This window comes from Emiliania huxleyi (assembly GCF_000372725.1).
Source record: "Emiliania huxleyi CCMP1516 unplaced genomic scaffold EMIHUscaffold_32, whole genome shotgun sequence".
In the NCBI taxonomy this organism is placed as follows: Eukaryota; Haptophyta; order Isochrysidales; family Noelaerhabdaceae; genus Emiliania; species Emiliania huxleyi.
In genome coordinates, this window is record NW_005199601.1 from 151765 (window position 1) to 168912 (window position 17148).

The 17148-nt window shown below is 68.0% G+C and overlaps 4 protein-coding genes across 4 annotated transcripts in view; 1 reads left to right on the forward strand and 3 right to left on the reverse strand.

Annotated features, from left to right (window-relative positions):
- EMIHUDRAFT_207601 (hypothetical protein) overlaps positions 1-871 on the reverse strand; it is a gene marked incomplete at both ends in the record, with an annotated part of 6499 nt that extends 5628 nt beyond the window's left edge. The window contains 3 exons of the mRNA XM_005774010.1: positions 118-169; positions 393-469; positions 767-871. Coding sequence (XP_005774067.1) covers positions 118-169; positions 393-469; positions 767-871 — 234 coding nt within the window. The remainder of the gene's footprint in view (positions 1-117; positions 170-392; positions 470-766) is intronic.
- Positions 872-3333: 2462 nt separating this feature from the next.
- EMIHUDRAFT_207602 (hypothetical protein) lies at positions 3334-4441 on the reverse strand (the record flags this gene model as incomplete). Its single annotated transcript, XM_005774011.1, has 6 exons — positions 3334-3351; positions 3458-3563; positions 3843-4010; positions 4156-4197; positions 4280-4353; positions 4436-4441. The coding sequence occupies 6 exons, from the start codon at positions 4439-4441 to the stop codon at positions 3334-3336; spliced, it is 414 nt and encodes a 137-aa protein (XP_005774068.1).
- A 477-nt stretch (positions 4442-4918) lies between these two features.
- Positions 4919-14592, reverse strand: EMIHUDRAFT_101488 (hypothetical protein; the record flags this gene model as incomplete). Its single annotated transcript, XM_005774012.1, has 14 exons — positions 4919-5009; positions 5081-5186; positions 5414-5456; positions 5563-5616; positions 6182-6619; positions 7026-7440; positions 8323-8432; positions 8859-9011; positions 9654-9757; positions 10121-10443; positions 10667-10743; positions 10867-11871; positions 12756-13511; positions 14224-14592. 14 exons carry the CDS (start codon positions 14590-14592, stop codon positions 4919-4921), a joined length of 4044 nt encoding a protein of 1347 aa, XP_005774069.1.
- Positions 14593-15358: 766 nt separating this feature from the next.
- Positions 15359-16126, forward strand: EMIHUDRAFT_101489 (hypothetical protein; the record flags this gene model as incomplete). Its single annotated transcript, XM_005774013.1, has 4 exons — positions 15359-15457; positions 15533-15652; positions 15718-16014; positions 16070-16126. 4 exons carry the CDS (start codon positions 15359-15361, stop codon positions 16124-16126), a joined length of 573 nt encoding a protein of 190 aa, XP_005774070.1.
- Between the last annotated feature and the right edge of the window lie 1022 nt (positions 16127-17148).

Consider the following 17148-nt stretch of genomic DNA (forward strand, 5'->3'; position numbering starts at 1 on the left):
GCCGCCGCGGCCGCGGCCGCCGCCGCGGCGGCCGCCGCCGCCGCCGCCGCCGCCGCCGCCGCTGCTGCTGCTGCCGCCGCCGCCTCCTCCCGCCGCCTTCGGCTGGAGCCCGCACACCTGGCGCGCAACCTCGCGGAAGGCGCGGTAGACGGACGCCTCGGGGAGGCACCTGGAGGGGTCGAAGCGGCGCTGGGAGAGTGCTGGTGGAGGTGTTGCCGGGGCTGTGGACTCGTTGTAGCGGGCAGCGGCCAGGGAAGCGGCGGCGGTGGCAAGGGCGGCGGTGGCAAGGGCGGCGGCGGAAAGGGCGGCGGCGGAAAGGGCGGCGGCAGCAGAGGCGGCGGCGGGTGTGGGCAGCAGAGGCGGCGGCAAGGGCGGTGGCGGTAAGGTAGCACCGGCCGAGCCGCTCCATGACCGCGTCTTCGAGCAGGTCGTCGACAAAGCACGGCAGCGCGGTGACCGCCGCGAGCACCTGCGCGGAGGGGGAGGTGCGAGCCGACGCCGCTCACACGCATGCCCAGCTCCCCCGTGTCTTGGGCGGCGCAACCAGTCGCAGCGGGTAGAGCTCATCTCGGCGCATCTCGGCTCATCTCACCGCCGACATGTAGCAAGTGTTTCCGAGGTTGCGGAAGCCGGAGTGGACCACGGCCGCCCGCCGCCCGCCGCCGCCGACGCCTCCGCCGCCTCCGCCGCCTCCGCCGCCTCCGCCGCCCATCTCCGGGCGGCGGTCGGGAAAGCGCGCGAAGCCCACACCCGGGCGCCGCGTCACCGAGTACTCGCCGGTCGCCTCAATCTTGCGCTGGTGCAGCTGCGGCAGCGGCGCCGCAGCCGCACCGCCGCCGCTGCGAGCGGCTCCGGTCGCCGCCGCCATCATCCGGGAGCCGTGCCCCGAGGTGTGAGCAGGCGCCGCTCACGTCTGCAGCTCGCAGCGGCACGCCCACGAAGCAAGCCTGCAGCGCCTCGAGCGCACCCTCGGATCCGTCCCCGCCGTCAACGTCCGCAAACGCGAGCGGGTCGGCGTCGCCGTCCAAGCCCTCCGCCTCCCCGCCTCCGCCTCCGCCGCCGCCTCCGCCTCCGCGGCAGAGGCTGTGGCGGTTCACAGCTGTAAGCGCGCCACTAGCACGACGGCGTCGTCACCGCCCGCTGGTGCGGGCCGAGCGGTCCCGCCCTCCGCCCCGTGAGCGGGTATCGGGCGGCCAATGCTCCCCCTCTCCGACCCTATTCACAGTACCTCTCAGCCTGACCACGGCGCGGGGAGGCGTGGCGCAGGCGGAGACGCGCGCGGGCGCCTGCGACGCCATCGGCCGAAGGTTTCGAAAAGCCCTCCACAGCGCGACGGCAGGGCCGCGACGCCACGACGCCGTGGCGTCGGCGCGGGCGGTGAGACCGGCGGAGGCACGTCTCGTGTGAGTGCTGCGGCGCCTCGCCTATTTGCGTCGGGGCGCGCGGACGGTAAAATATTCTGTCAGGATGTGGATGGGACATATGTATTGGCGTTCGGCGCGCACCGAGCGAGATCGGTGGCGTGCCTTGCGCCTCGACGGCGCGCCTGCACGATCGCCCCACGCCTCTGCGCGAAGCTCGCGACGGTGCAGCCTCGAGTGATTGTTGCGGCATCGCGAACGTTGCGGCATCTCTCGACAGGGACCGGGCACGGGCGAGGCGTCGCCGCGCAATGGTGTGTTCACGCGGGGGAGCCGGCGCGGCGACGCACGCGCGGGCCCGGCGAGGGCGAAGGCGGCGGGGCCTTCTCGACCATCATCTCACGCTAGACCGTTCACAGCTTACACCGCCCGAAAGAAACCAACCCCCTCGCGCTCACGGCCATTCACTCAAATGCCCGTCAGCACAGACGCAGTTCAGCAGATCAGCAGAGCTCCCCTCGCGCCTCCCCGAGCCCCACCGCCTCACGGCCATCCATTCAAAGAAATGAATGTCCTTCCAGCACGTCAGCACAGCAGCACGTCTCCCCGAGCCCAGCCCCACCGCCTCACGGCCATCCATTCAAATGTCCACGTCAGCACTGCAGCACGTCTACCTCATCTCCGGCTCCAGCGAGGCCAAAAAGCACGATAGCACGGCAGCACGTCTACCTCCACTCGGCTCCTAGCACCGAGCTCTGGCACGACAGCACTCAGCACAGCAGCACGTCTCTCTCCACTCGGCTCCTGGCACCCCACCCAGTCTACTTGGCACGACAGCACGGCAGCACGTCTCTCTCCACTCGGCTCCTAACCCAGTCTACTTGGCACGACAGCACGGCAGCACGTCTCTCTCCACTCGGCTCCTAACCCAGTCTACTTGGCACGACAGCACGGCAGCACGTCTCTCTCCACTCGGCTCCTAGCACCCACCCAGTCTACTTGGCACGACAGCACGGCAGCACGTCTCTCTCCACTCGGGCTCCGGGCACCCACCCAGCCAGTCTCCTTGGCACGACAGCACGGCAGCACGTCTCTCTCCACTCGGCTCCTGGCACCCACCCAGTCTCCTTGGCACGACAGCACGGCAGCACGTCTCTCTCCACTCGGCTCCTAGCACCCACCCAGTCTCCTTGGCCACGACAGCACGGCAGCACGTCTCTCTCCACTGGGCTCCCTCCCTCCCTCTTCACTCTCCTCTTCTCCCTCCCCCCCCTTTCTTATTACTCTTATTACTATTACTATTACTATTACTATTACTATTACTATTATTATTACTATTATTATTACTATTATTATTACTATTACTCTTATTACTCTTATTACTCTTCCTATTCTTATTACTCGTATTACTCTTATTACTCTTATATTACTTATATTACTCTTATTACTCTTATTACTCTTATTACTCTTATATTATTATTATTATTATTATTATTATTATTATTATAGAGAGAGAGAAAGAGAGAGAGAGAGAGAGAGAGAGAGAGAGAGAGAGAGAGAGAGAGAGAGAGAGAGAGAGAGAGAGAGAGAGAAGGGGAGGGGGGAGAAGACGAGGAGAGGGAGGGAGAGGGAGAGGGAGAGGGAGCCAGGTGGGAAGAGACGTGCTGCCGTGCTAGGAGGAGAGCCAATCGGAGGCCTCGGCGTGGGTAGAAAGTCTCGTGAGGGAGAGGGAGAGGAGAGGGGGGGGGGGGGGAGTCTTGAGGAAATCTGGCTTCGTTGCGCACTTGGAGCACTGGAGCACTTGGAGTGCAGTCATCAACCGCACATCGAGCGCTTACGTTTTCTGTAGTCTCTTCTTCCTCTTTACTGTGCCTCTTTTGGTACTGTGGCGTACCCGTGTCGAACCTCTGTGCTGTGAGAGGGAGTTGTGTTAGTTAAATACTTCCTCTGTTCATACGTTCAGCAAATAGTTTTACGAACAAACAATGAACTACGTCGAGAATTACGTAGAGGGGAGAGCGAGAGACACACACCGAGAGAGGGAGGCCCTCCCCGGGCGAGGCTGAAAAGTTACTCCTACTGCTACTAGCCGCCACGTGGCCACCCCCGCTCGCCCGGGCGAGGCTCGGAGCATTACTCCTACTGCTACTAGGCGCCACGTGGCCACCCCAGCTCGCCCGGGCGAGGCTGCAAAAGTTACTCCTACTGCTACTAGGCGCCACGTGGCCACCCCGCTCGCCCGGGCGAGGCTGAAAAAGTTACTCCTACTGCTACTAGCCGCCACGTGGCCACCCCGCTCGCCCGGGCGAGGCTCGGAGCATTACTCCTACTGCTACTAGGCGCCACGTGGCCACCCCAGCTCGCCCGGGCGAGGGCTGAAAAAGTTGCTCCTACTGCTACTAGCCGCCACGTGGGACGTGGCCACCCCCGCTCGCCCGGGCGAGGGCTGAAAAAGTTACTCCTACTGCTACTAGGCGCCACGTGGCCACCCCGCTCGCCCGGGCGAGGCTCGGAGCATTACTCCTACTGCTACTAGCCGCCACGTGGCCACCCCAGCTCGCCCGGGCGAGGCTGAAAAAGTTACTCCTACTGCTACTAGGCGCCACGTGGCCACCCCAGCTCGCCCGGGCGAGGCTGCAAAAGTTACTCCTACTGCTACTAGGCGCCACGTGGCCACCCCGCTCGCCCGGGCGAGGCTCGGAGCATTACTCCTACTGCTACTAGGCGCCACGTGGCCACCCCAGCTCGCCCGGGCGAGGCTGCAAAAGTTGCTCCTACTGCTACTAGGCGCCACGTGGCCACCCCGCTCGCCCGGGCGAGGCTGCAAAAGTTACTCCTACTGCTGCTAGGCGCCACGTGGCCACCCCGCTCGCCCGGGCGAGGCTCGGAGCATTACTCCTACTGCTACTAGGCGCCACGTGGCCACCCCGCTCGCCCGGGCGAGGCTGAAAAAGTTGCTCCTACTGCTACTAGCCGCCACGTGGCCACCCCGCTCGCCCGGGCGAGGCTCGGAGCATTACTCCTACTGCTACTAGCTTCCACGCTGTCATAGTCGTCCTCGCTTTCGTCGTCACTTCCATCCAGCTGTGTCCCCCCTGCTGCCGAGTGCCGTGTGACGTGACAGTTCGCGTCTGGTACTGTCTCTGGTGGCCGCGCCGTTCCTGTCAGGAAGATCTCCCCAGTGTAGATGCTACACACCTCGAATTTTTCCAGCCTCCTCGTCGCCGGTTAGGCCGAGTTCCCCTTCCGCTATGCGCTATACTTTACTAGAAGTGGGAAGTGCTTGCTGTGGTGATGGATATCAGTGATCCGCTCGCGAGCCCCTGTGTGCTTGTTTCATCTCATAAAAGTTAAAACTGAAGTCTCTCTTCAAAACAAAGAGCAACCGCAAGCGGGGTGAGGTACCAACCCGCAACCGCACGCTCCAAGCGCTCTAAGACATAACACACATCACGCTCCTGTACGAACCTTCCATATCGTCTAGCTCTCGACACTGCTCTAGTGGCCGCCCCTAGGTCTCTCGCGAGCCGTGCAACGCGGGACCCAGATCTCTCCCCTCACAGGCCCAGCCCGTCCGAGACGTAGAAGAAGAGGTAGCCGTTGGTCACCGCGGTCGCGTGGGGTCCGACCGCCGTGGCCGGCGTGATCCTGTCACGACGCGTGCCGCGTGAGCGAATGCCACTCGGAGGGCGCGGGCGGGGATGTGGCGTGGCGGGGACATGGCCGCGCGCCTCGTGACGGCAGTGTCGTCGTAGCGCTCCCAGTACTCCGCTGCGCCGCGCGCGCGCTGCACGTCGGCGAGGTAGTGGCCGAACGAGGCGTCGCCTGTCCAAAGGGCGGGCTCGTCGGGCTCGCGCGGGAGCGACGGCGGACTCGGGCGCGGGTGATCTCGGGTGATCTCGGGTGTTCCTGCCCCACGCAGCTGCACAGTGTGGGGGGGGGGATCTCAGGCAGCGGGCGCCACCACGGCCCTCACCGGCCGCGACTAGCGAGATCGGCTATTCAGCACTGCTCGTGAGGATTCTCTCTTCTTGTCAGGGGCGTCGGCGCACCGCCACGGTGCCACACCACGGCCCGCAGGCTGTACGTCGTCGCCTGCGTATAGGGGGTGGGGTGGCGTCGGCATACGCAGCAGACACTCGGGGGCGGGGGGGCGAGGGGCGAGGGAGGGGAGGGGGGGGGGGAGGGTCCCCGCCAACACCTTGCCGAGCTTTGCCGCCGCGCGCCGCGCCGCCAACACCTCGGCGTCCGAGCGCTGCGGTGGCGGCGGCAACGTGACGGCGGCAGGAGCGGCGGCGGGAGTGGCGGCGGCGGGGGAGGCGGCGGCGGGAGCGGCGGCGGCGGGGGAGGCGCCCGTGGTGGAGGCGCCGTTGCCGGTGCCGGTGCCGGTCGGGCTGGCGGCAGCGGGGCTGGGACCATTGCCGTCGGCGGGGGACGCGACCGGAAGCACGGCGGGGGAAGCGTGGGACGGGGCGGCGGGGGTGGCGGCGGGGGTGGCGGCGGGGGTGGCGGCGGGGGTGGCGGCGGGGGTCGCGGCGGGCGTGGAGGCGGAGGCGATCGGCGTGGCGGCGGGCGGCGCCGTCGCACGCGGCGTCGGCGAGTCCAGGTCGACGGGGTTGGCCTCGCAGCCGTCGGGGCCGCCACCCGCCTCAGGGCCGCCCGAGGCAGCGGCAGCGGAGCTGGCGGTGCCGGCTGCGAGGGCGTGAGGGTGTGTGGTGAGGAGCGTGGGTGGATACCGGCAGGGTGGTTGGCCCCAGCGCGCCCTGGCTTGTGCGAGCTACTGCGGGGAGTGTGCCTGAGGCGTGTGGATGCGTGTCTACAGGCACGCCGAGGAGCGAGCACGCGCCGACGCCCGCGGCCTGCGCCGCAAACTGCGCCCGCAGAGCGGCGAGCGCCGAGGGGAGGCTGTGCCCGTTGTCTTCGAGCGCGCGGATCACGCGCTCGCGGCTCAGCCCGCCCGCGGGCGCCACCATCCGCTGCAGCTTGCCCACCCTGCTCTCCAGACCGTCCGTGCTGCGCCGCAAGCCCGCCCCGTCGGCGGCGTCGGCAGCGGACGCCTCCGGGGGCGGCACGGGCCCGCGCGCGGGCGAGCGCGCCTCGCCCTCCGGAGAAGCGTCGGGCGCCGCACCCCCGCGCACGTCGGCAAGTGACGCGGCGATCGCGGCGTCCAACTGCTCCTGCTCCTCCTGCTCCTCCTGCTCGCGGCTGCGCTTGCGGCGGCCATTCCCACGGCCCGTGCCGCCCACCGCCGCGGCCTCCTGGCGGGGCGCCGAGCAGCCGGTGAGGGGTCGGGTTCCCTGGGGGGTGGGGTACCCTACGCGCCCAAGACCGAACCCCAGCCGGTGAGGGCACGGAAGGAGGGCGCGGGCGCGCAGCGAGAGAGAGCGAGTGCGAGAGCGAGAGCGAGAGCGAGGGAGGGAGCGAGGGAGGGAGGGAGGGAGCGAGCGAGGGAGGGAGAGAGAGAGAGCGAGCGAGCGAGCGAGCGAGCGAGCGAGAGAGGTAGAGAGAGGTAGAGAGAGGCGAGGGAGAGAGCCGCGAGGCGTTACGCTGCGAGGGTGAGGTCCGAGAGGCGAGGGGCGGGGGCGGCCGAGGGGCCGCCGGGTCGGGCGGGAGGAGGAGAGGCATAGCCGGCAGTCGGGAGGGGCAAGGCTCCGGCTCCTGGACAGAGGAGACGTCCCACGTAGAGACGTCGTCGTCGTCGAGGGGGATGACGCCGGCCGGCGGCCGCCACTGCTGCCCTCCCCCCGGCGCGGCGGCGGCCGACAGCGACGCTGCGAGCGCGGCGTCCAGCATCGCCCGCTCCGCCTCCGCAGACGTCGGCGCGCCGTGGCGTCCGCCGCGCTGGTGGTGCCCGCCTCCTCCGCGCTGGAACTCCGCGCCTCGGTGGCCCACTGCGCCGCCGCCGCCGCCGCCGCCACTCCCGCCCCCGCCGCCGCCGCCCCCGCCGCCGTGCGGGGACGGCCCCGTGATTGCGAGGGAGCGCTTCCTGCCGTGCTCCGCCCCGCCGCCCGTCGCCGGCGTCGTCGCTCGGTGGCCTACGCCACGGGGAACGCCGAACGTCACGTTCGTGTTTGAACGCCTTCGAGCTAGGCGAGGAGCGTCGTCGGCCAGGAGGCGCCGAAGTCGGGGCGGGAGGGCTGGGTTCGGGTACCGTAGGGGTAGGGGAGGGCGGTCTCGCGCAGCAGTGTACTAGCAGCACCGCGTGGAGACACGGGGCTGCGAATGCGCTGAATGCCGCGGGAGGCGGCAGAAGACGGCGGAACCCGTCTCCTCTCGAGTGCTAGTTGGAAACAGGAGAGGAGCCCGTCTTCCGCGTCTTTGCCCGAGATAGGGGGAGATACGGGGAGATAGGGGGAGATCTTCCGCGTCTAGGCTCGGTGGCCGTCGGCGGCGGCGGCGGCGGCGGCGGCGGCATGGCTTCGGGAGACGGCTTTGGGCGAGGCGAGCGGCGGCGGCGCCGTCTCGCTATGCGCCGCGAACGAGAGGTCGAGCGCGGTCGAGACGGCGGCGGCGTCGGAGCGCTTGAGGAGCCTATGGATTGATCAATGAACCCGTCGACAGAGCAGGACGTGCCCCCCCCAAGGGGGGTATCCCCCGTCCGCCACCTCGATGCGAAATCCTCCCCACCGCGGAGCGTCTAGCCTGTGTGGCCCGTGTGTCGCTCCAATGCGGCCGTCTCTCCGCCTCGCTGGTCTCCCACCCATACCGCCTTGCTGTCCGGTCACTGGCCAGACTTCGCCTCCCCTACTCCTACGGTACCCGAACCCACCCTCCCCTACCCCTACGGTACCCGAACCCACCCTCCCCTACCCCTCGGTACCCGAACCCAGCCTCCCCTACCCCCACGGTACCCGAACCCAGCCTCCCCTACTCCTACGGTACCCAAACCCAGCCTCCCCTTCACCTACGGTACCCGAACCCAGCCAGACTGTGTCTTCGCCTCTCCAGCTAACCAACTCACCGCTCCCTCGAGTAGTCGAAGCGCATCAGGTGGAGCGGCAGCAGCCGCGGCAGTTTCGACACGTGCTGCGTGAGCGCCGCGTACGCATGGCCGCACCGCTCGCACGTCACCTGGTGGTCGCACAACCTCGGGTCACCTCGGGTCACCTCGGGTCACCTCTGGTCATCTCTGGTCACCTCTGGTCATCTCTGGTCATCTCGGGTCACCTCGGGTCATCTCGGGTCCATCTCTGGTCATCTCGGGTCATCTCTGGTCACCTCTGGTCACCTCTGGTCACCTCTGGTCACCTCTGGTCACCTCTGGTCATCTCTGGTCATCTCTGGTCACCTCTGGTCACCTCTGGTCACCTCTGGTCACCTCTGGTCATCTCTGGTCACCTCGGGGCAATCTCAGGGCAATCTCGGGTCACCTCGGGTCACCTCGGGTCACCTCGGGTCACCTCGGGTCACCTCGGGTCACCTCGGGTCACCTCTGGTCATCTCGGGTCATCTCGGGGCAATCTCGGGGCAATCTCGGGGCGGCACCTCCAGCGAGACGGGCGCCAGGTGCTCCTCGAGCAGCGACTGGAGCGAGGGCGGCGCGCGGCGGCCGCCGGGCGCGGGCGCCGGCAGCTGGAGCGAGAGCGAGGAGAAGGGCTCGCACCGCCGCCACTCGTGCCCGCACTTGAAGCAGCGCATCGTCTTGAGCACCTGCGCCGGGGGGCGGGGCAAGAGGTCTCGAGGTCTCGAGGTCTCGGGGGCGGAGCACGCTTCTCGCGCAAGCGTGTCTTCGGAGCACCGTGGGGAGGCGAGGGCTGCGAGATATGGGGAGATATGGGGAGATATGGGGAGATATGGCGAGATATGGGGAGGCGAGGGCTGCGGGGAGATATGGGGAGATATGGGGAGATATGGGGAGATATGGGGAGATATGGGGAGATATGGGGAGGCGAGGGCTGCGAGTCGAGAGAATACGGCGGGATCCGGTGAGCTGTGACCTGTGCGTCCAGCAGTCCGGACCCGGTGCCACGGCCGGTGACAGCGCGCCTCGTGTCGGCTCCCCGAGCCAATCGTGTGCAGCGTGTGTGTGTGCGTGTGGCCCGTCCTCCATGCTGGGAGGTGTGTCAGACTGACTGGCTGGCTACAGCGGGATGATACGGCGGAGTGACAGAGGAATGCGCGTCCCTCTCGAGTGCTCGTCGGGACACACAGGCCAGTACCACCTTCGTACTCTTGCATCCAGGCTACGAGAGATGGGGAGATATGGGGAGACGTGACCCGTGCTCCGCATCTGGCCTCGAGGTATGGGGAGATAGGGGGAGATAGGGGGAGATATGGGGAGATGTGACCCACCTCACCCCCGAAGTTCTGCGGCACCGGCAGCGTCGACTCGCCCTCCTCTGCGCCCGCCCGGCCGCTGCCACCCGCAGCCGTGAGGGCTGGCCTCAAAGGAGCGCCTGCGGGGCTGTGTCTCGGGTGCGGGATGTGTGTCTCGGGCATGTCTCGGGCATGTCTCGGGCATGTCTTGGGACGCCGTGGCGGGGAGGGAGGCGGCGGCGAGGGAGGCGGCGGCGAGGGAGGCGGCGGTGTGGGAGGCGGCGGCGAGGGAGGCGGCGGGGAGAGGGGCAAGCGACCGCGCCGTCCGGCGCCGCAGATCTCGCGGCGGACGCCCTTGCTGCGTCTCGCATCTCGTCCGAGAGGGCGTCCACCTATGCACGGACGTGTCTCGGACATGTCGCGGACGTGTCCCGGACATGTCTCGCATCTCGTCCGAGAGGGCGTCCACCTATGCACGGACGTGTCTCGGACATGTCGCGGACGTGTCCCGGACATGTCTCGCATCTCGTCCGAGAGGGCGTCCACCGCGACGGCGAAGAACTCGGCCGCGTCCTGCTGCGAGTGGTCCCGGAAGTGCGGCGCGCGCGCGCCGACAGCTGCGCGCAGACCTGTCGGTGTCACCACGCGGCCGCCGCCGCCGCCGCCGCCGCCGCCGCCGCCGCCGCCGCCGCCGCCGCCGCCGCCGCCGCCGCCGCCGCTGCTGCTGCTGCCGCCGCCGCCTCCTCCCGCCGCCTTCGGCTGGAGCCCGCACACCTGGCGCGCAACCTCGCGGAAGGCGCGGTAGACGGACGCCTCGGGGAGGCACCTGGAGGGGGGGAAGCGGCGCTGGGAGAGTGCTGGTGGAGGTGATGCCGGGGCTGTGGACTCGTTGTAGCGGGCAGCGGCCAGGGAAGCGGCGGCGGTGGCAAGGGCGGCGGTGGCAAGGGCGGCGGCGGAAAGGGCGGCGGCGGAAAGGGCGGCGGCAGCAGAGGCGGCGGCGGGTGTGGGCAGCAGAGGCGGCGGCAAGGGCGGTGGCGGTACGGTAGCACCGGCCGAGCCGCTCCATGACCGCGTCTTCGAGCAGGTCGTCCACAAAGCACGGCAGCGCGGTGACCGCCGCGAGCACCTGCGCGGAGGGGGAGGTGCGAGCCGACGCCGCTCACACGCATGCCCAGCTCCCCCGTGTCTTGGGCGGCGCAACCAGTCGCAGCGGGTAGAGCTCATCTCGGCGCATCTCGGCTCATCTCACCGCCGACATGTAGCACGTGTTTCCGAGGTTGCGGAAGCCGGAGTGGACCACGGCCGCCCGCCGCCCGCCGCCGCCGACGCCTCCGCCGCCTCCGCCGCCTCCGCCGCCCATCTCCGGGCGGCGGTCGGGAAAGCGCGCGAAGCCCACACCCGGGCGCCGCGTCACCGAGTACTCGCCGGTCGCCTCAATCTTGCGCTGGTGCAGCTGCGGCAGCGGCGCCGCAGCCGCACCGCCGCCGCTGCGAGCGGCTCCGGTCGCCGCCGCCATCATCCGGGAGCCGTGCCCCGCCCGGCCGCCCGCCGCGCGTGGCGGGGCGGCCGCGGCGGCGACGCCACGCGCCGGCGACCCTACAATACCCAGGCGCGCGGCGCGTTGGCGGGGGGAGCACTTGTGGCAGGACGGACAGCCGCGGGAGGCGCCTCCGCCGCCGCCGCCGCCCGGAGAGGGCCAGCGCGCCATGCTTCCGCCGCCCCCGCCGCCGCGGGCCGCCGCCTTGAAGGGGGTGCTGCTCGCAGGCGCGGACAGCCGAGGGCCCCCGCTACCGCTGCTGAGGAGGCTGTTGCTTGGCCGGTGGCCACCCGAGGCACTCTTCGCCCTGGCCGCCGCCGCCCGCGCCATGGCGTCGGCGGCGGCTTGGACGGTGACTGCGGCCGGGTACACGAAGCGGTCGTTGACTCCGGCGGCGTTGAATCGGTCCGTCCAATCGCGGCACGCGGACGGCAGGCAATTTCTCTCGCTGAGCGGCACGCACAGCTGGTGCTGGACCATCAGGCGGGAGCGGCCTGACGCGAACTCGAGGGTCGCGCCGTCGTGCCCGCCAATCGCAAAGTCGCGAACGAGTGCGCAGGTGGGCGCGCCCCGCTTGCGCTGCTGCGCCGGCGGGGAAAGCGCTACATAGAGTCGGACGGGCTCGCCAGCATCTGGCCGAGCAAGAAGGAGGCCGACGAGCGATCCGGATGCGCCCGCGTCCGGATTGATGAGGCCCTCCCCGGATTTCAGCTTGACCTCGAGGAAGAAGGGCCGGAGCGTCGCGCTGGGCGTTGCGGAAGCCACGGATGGGCTGGGCATGGAAGCAACGACTTTTGGTGGGAACGGCGAAGTTTTCTTTTTCGTGCTTCTCCCCCCGACAGCACACGGGCTGGCGGCGGCGCGCGGACGGTGGCGGCGGCGCGCGGACGGCGGCGGCGACGCGGCGGCGCTGCTCCTCTGCTGCTGATGATGACACAGCACCAGACTCAACCGGCAAGCACACGCCTCGACTCGGACACAGCGTTCCGAGGGCAAGGGAGAGGGGCTGGCTCCTAGCCCGAGAGGGGAGCTTACCCACTACATGACCACGCACACATCATCCCGCGGCCTGGCGGTCGGCGGGATTGCAACCAGTCTTCGCGTGCCGCCTGTCGTTCGACTCGGGCGCCTTGAGCGTCGGGGTGGCGAGCAGGGGACGCGGCTCTGAGTGCCCAGCGACGCGTGCCGGATGGAGTCCGGCCGCGGGTGACTAGGGAAGTTCGCTCAGGATGTGTGGGCTGCGTGTCGTCGTACACGCCCGTCTCGGCGACGGGGTTGGTCGAGAAGCGGGCGCAGGCCTTGGAGAGGTAGCCTGCTCCGGCGAGGCCGAGGACGGTGGCGAGGAGACGCTCGTCGCGGCTCGGCTCGCTCGCCCCCTCTCCCTCTTCCTCGCCCGCCTCGCCTCCGCCTCCTCCCCCCCCCTGACGGAGCGTGCGCTCCCCGCCTCATGGCGGCCGCAGCGTCCGCAGCCGCCCCGCAGCCGCCCTGGCGCTCGAGCTCGGAGGCGCGCGCTGCCGCCTCCCTCTCCCGCTTGGCAGCGGCGGCGTCGGAAGCCTCTCGCACCATCTCGGCGACGAGCTGCTCCAGGCCGCCTGTATAACCATCCGGACGCGCCCTAGCATCTCCGACTTGGTCCGCTCCTTGCCGCCCTCGCGGATATGGTTGATGGTCACCATCTTGGATAGGATCTGGAAGGCGACGTAGAGCCCCGCGTCCGGGGTGTTGATGTGATCGCGCAGGAGCGTGGCGCCGTGGTAGAGCATGCCGTAGCACTCCCGACGCGCTCTCTTGGGTGGGCGGCGGCGACGGACGGTGTCCAGCTGCGCGAGAAGGCGTGGGTTGTTGGCCCAGGGGCGGAGCCACTCGTAGGAGTATCTGACGCCGGGGCTCGAGATGAAGTACTGCGAGCCGCGGGCGTGGAACGCCGCCTTGCGCGCTGCGTCCGACGAGGCCTTGGCGCGTCGGCGTGCTTCGGCGCTGGTGGCGGCGGAGCTCCCGCCGTCATCCGCTGCCCTCTTGGCCCTCGCCTTTGCGACCGCGGCCAGCCAATCCGTGTGCCTGCCCCGCAGGCGATCCGGCGTTCGCTCCTTGCGCGCGCCATAGCAGACAGTGCGGAAGTAGTGGGCGGGGGAGCCGACCTCGGCCTGCTGCTGAAGATGCCGCATGAACCCCTCCCTCCCGCCCTGCCACCGCTGGTCGCCTTTCTCGCCGCGGAACTTTGAGTCGCACTGAACGAGGTGCTGGTAGAGCCCGCACTTGCTCCCCACGGTCGCGTACCACTTGCCGCAGTTAGGAACAGGGCACCGATACACGCCCATGTCGAAGAGATCCTCGCCCGGCACGTGCGAGCCCTCCTCCTTGTTGAGGTGTGCCGCGCCAGTGCAGCGAACGAGAGAGCTGAGTCGGCGAGCCCAAAGCCGCGTGGGCCAGCCCAAGACGGAAGGCAGCGGGAGCAGCCGGTGGTAACCGTCGAGGGTCGGAGAGCGAGTAGTGAGGGCATCGGACCTCTGGCACTCCGGACAGCGTGAAGGCTGAAGCAACCGCGCCATTCGCTCTCACCTGGCAACCCTGTCTGCACGTCTCGCGCGCGCGTGAACAGGGCTCCAGGCCCCAAATGACGTGTGAGTGTTAGAGTTGTTTGGTATTGCTAAAAATCTCTCTCTCACAAGACACAACCAAGGGGGGGGGGGTCGAGGCCACGCACTTCACTTTTTTACGTACGCAAATTTCAATTTTTCATGGACGTGCTTCTTTCTTGATCCCCGCGATAAAAACGGTATGGCGGTGGAATACTCTCTGCTGCCGACGCGCAACCAGGGCTCGTGGTTCGTTAACTCCTTGTCACTGACGGGAGCACTGGTCGGCGTGAAGACACAAGATGGCGCTGTTCGCGCCTCCCGTCCACCACTGTCTCGTGGTGCAGAGAGGAGCCTACCCCAACCCAATGCACCCACTACAAGAGACCCTCGAAAGAGACCCAGGACGACCGAGAGCGCAGAGGCCTTCCCAATAGATGGGGGCGGGGGGGAGGGACACAAGCGGCAGACGACGCCCCCGAGTTCCTTAGACCAAGAGCGAGACGCGCGCCGCGTAGCCGTGGTAGTTTGGCGCGCCGTTGTAGGTCGGCACGTAGTACGCGTGTGCGTCAGTGGCGAAGCCGCCCATGAAACCCTTCAGGTTGGGGTTGGTGTCGGCGAGGTTGAGGTACTCGACGCCCGAGGAGGAGAAGTCGGAGAGCGAGACGCGCGCCGCGTAGCCGTGGAACGCGCCGCTGTTTAAGTACGGCACGTAGTAGGCGTGTGCGGCAGTGACGAAGCCGCCCCAGAATCCCTTCAGGTTGGAGTTCGTGTCGGCGAGGTTGAGATACTCGACGCCCGAGGAGGAGAAGTCGGAGAGCGAGACGCGCGCCGCGTAGCCGCTCCGCCCGGGGCCCCTCATTCCCCGCTTCTTTTCCCCCTCTAAAATACGCCTGTGGTGCGCCCCATGTGGCACCCCGACCTGTTGTCTCACCCTGGCCCCCAAGATCGTTTTGGTCGTCACATTGTGATCCCCGACGTCGTCGAATGTCGCCCGCCTATCCTTCCCCCCGTTCTCGTCTGGTAATCTCATCTTATTATCCCATCGATGTTTGAGGCTGGCTACCGCCACTTCGCTCCACAACCGTCCCGCCACCCCTGCCGTGTGCGATCCCGGCCTCACTGTCTTTCGATATTGCTCGCACACCCATTCGTGCGCGCTCTTACACATGTGTCCGTACGTCCGCCGGTCCACTATCTCCTTCTCCTCTGTGTTCTCCGCCGCCTCCCTTCGTACCGTGTACATGCATGGCCGCGTCCGCACCGCGTCCCGCACCACTTTCGAGGCGTCCTCCGTGTCGTTATCCCCGAGGTGTGCTGTCGCCACCGCGTCGGCGTATGCGTTGCAGGCTATTCCCACGTGTGCTGGCACCCACTTGAAGACCACCCCCTCTAGCTTCGATCTATAGTATGCAATCGCCTCCAGGAGACCTCCTCTCTCCCAGTCCCTCAGACCTTCTGGCATCCCTTTGCGGTGCGCGTTCTCAATTTGCTGCAGCGCGGGTTTGCAGTCGCATAGCACTAAGCACCGCCGCGATTGCGCATCGCTCGCTCTCGCCCTGGCACTAACACAGCAGCACCTAAAATTCTTTTGCGTGCGCCCCGACTGCCTGCCTACCCGCTCAGCTATGTCCGAGGAGGGAGACGACAAGCTGCTAGGACTGCTCGGCAAGATGATGGGCAACATCGCCCGGTCCGCCGTTGAGAACGCACGCCTGTTGCAAGAGGTGTCCGGCACGCGCGCCGACACCGCCGCCACGTGCCTCCCATCAACGGAGCGCGTTCCCGCCGTCGCCCCGCAGGCATACCCGCACCTGTCGGCAACGTCAGTCGACCAGGCCTTCGGCGTTAGTGACGCCGTCAACGGGTACAGCGGGAACGAGAAGGGGAAGCGGGGTCGCAAGCGGAAAGGCGGAGCGGAGGTGCGCGCAGCCGCTCGCCCGCGCACCCACGGCCGCGGGAGCCGCACGCCTCGGCCCGCGCGCAGGGCGACGCGCCCAAGAAGAAGCGCGCGCCGTCGGGGTACATCCTCTACACGTCGGAGCAGCGGTCGAGCATGAAGGAGGACGGCTCGGCGACGGGGATGGCGCAGAAGGAGCTGATGAAGGAGCTGGCGAGCAGGTGGCGCGACCTGCCGCAGACGGGGAAGGACGAGTGGAATAACAAGGCCAAGGAGGGCGCCGCCGCCGCCGACGCGGCGAGCTCGAGCGCCGCTGCGGCGGCGGTCGAGAGCCTCGACGACGGCGAGAAGAAGCAGAAGAAGAAGCACAAGAAGGCGCGGGCGGTGCCTCGCGCCCACCGCCCGCCTCTTCCCACGTGAGAAGGCGCGCTCTCTCTAGGACAAGTCGGAGAAGAAGAAGAAGAAGAAGAAGGACAAGGACAGGCACGACGACTGACCCCCGGCAGGCAGGCGGGGCAGGCCTCGTGTGGCAACTGGCATGCATGCAACAAGTTACAGGTACAGGTGGTGCACAGGTTGGGGCGCTGCCCCCGCGGCCAGCGGGGGCGCTGCCCCCGCGGCCAGCGTCGGCGGGGATGCCTTCCCTCCGTGCGTGTCGTCTCGCTCTTGCTCCTGGCGCGAACCTGTGATCACACCACTCACCAGCGCTGGGCGCTCGAGAGGGAGAGTTTGTATCTTGGACTGCCATGTCACATCCAACTTCCAAGGAGAGTGGAGACCCGCGTGATTTATACGCACGTGTACTCAAGACGGGGTCAGACGCGCTGCATTTTGAATGCGCATTCCAAAACTGCACACGGGCCGAATACGTAGACGGCTCACGCCCCAATCTGGCCTCTCGTTCTCATCTCGCGCGCCACGCGCGCCAGCGCACGCGTGTGATCTGTGAAGTGCAGTGTGCACCCCAGCCGACCAAGCTACACGCAACACGGCTCTGTAGACTGTACCTCTAGCGCGCCCCCAGGCTGCGGTTACAGCCTGTACACTGTATTACAGGCCCCACCACGCGCACGCAGCGAGGGGCCCCTGTCGAGCACACCAGCCTTGTGCGCGCCACAGATGCATGCCGCTAATCGGCGCGCCGCCTCCTCCTTTGAGCGCCGCCGCACACTGCCACGCTCGCCCCCACCGCCGCGCCCTCAAGCCAGCGCCTGCTGCGGCGCGATCGGCGCGGCGGCGCGGTGCCGCACGTACAGGCCCGCGGGCGGCCCGTGCCGCCTCCACTCCACCTCCACCAGCTGGCAGAGCTGCGCGTACGAGATTGTGCCTGTTGTACGAGAGTGTGCCGAGAGTGTGCCGAGAGTGTGCCGAGAGTGTGCCGAGAGTGTGCCGAGAGTGTGCCGAGAGGGTGCCGAGAGGGTGCCGAGAGTGTGCCGAGAGTGTGCCGAGAGTGTGCCGAGAGTGTGCCGAGAGTGTGCCGAGAGTGTGCCGAGAGTGTGCCGAGAGTGTGCCGAGAGT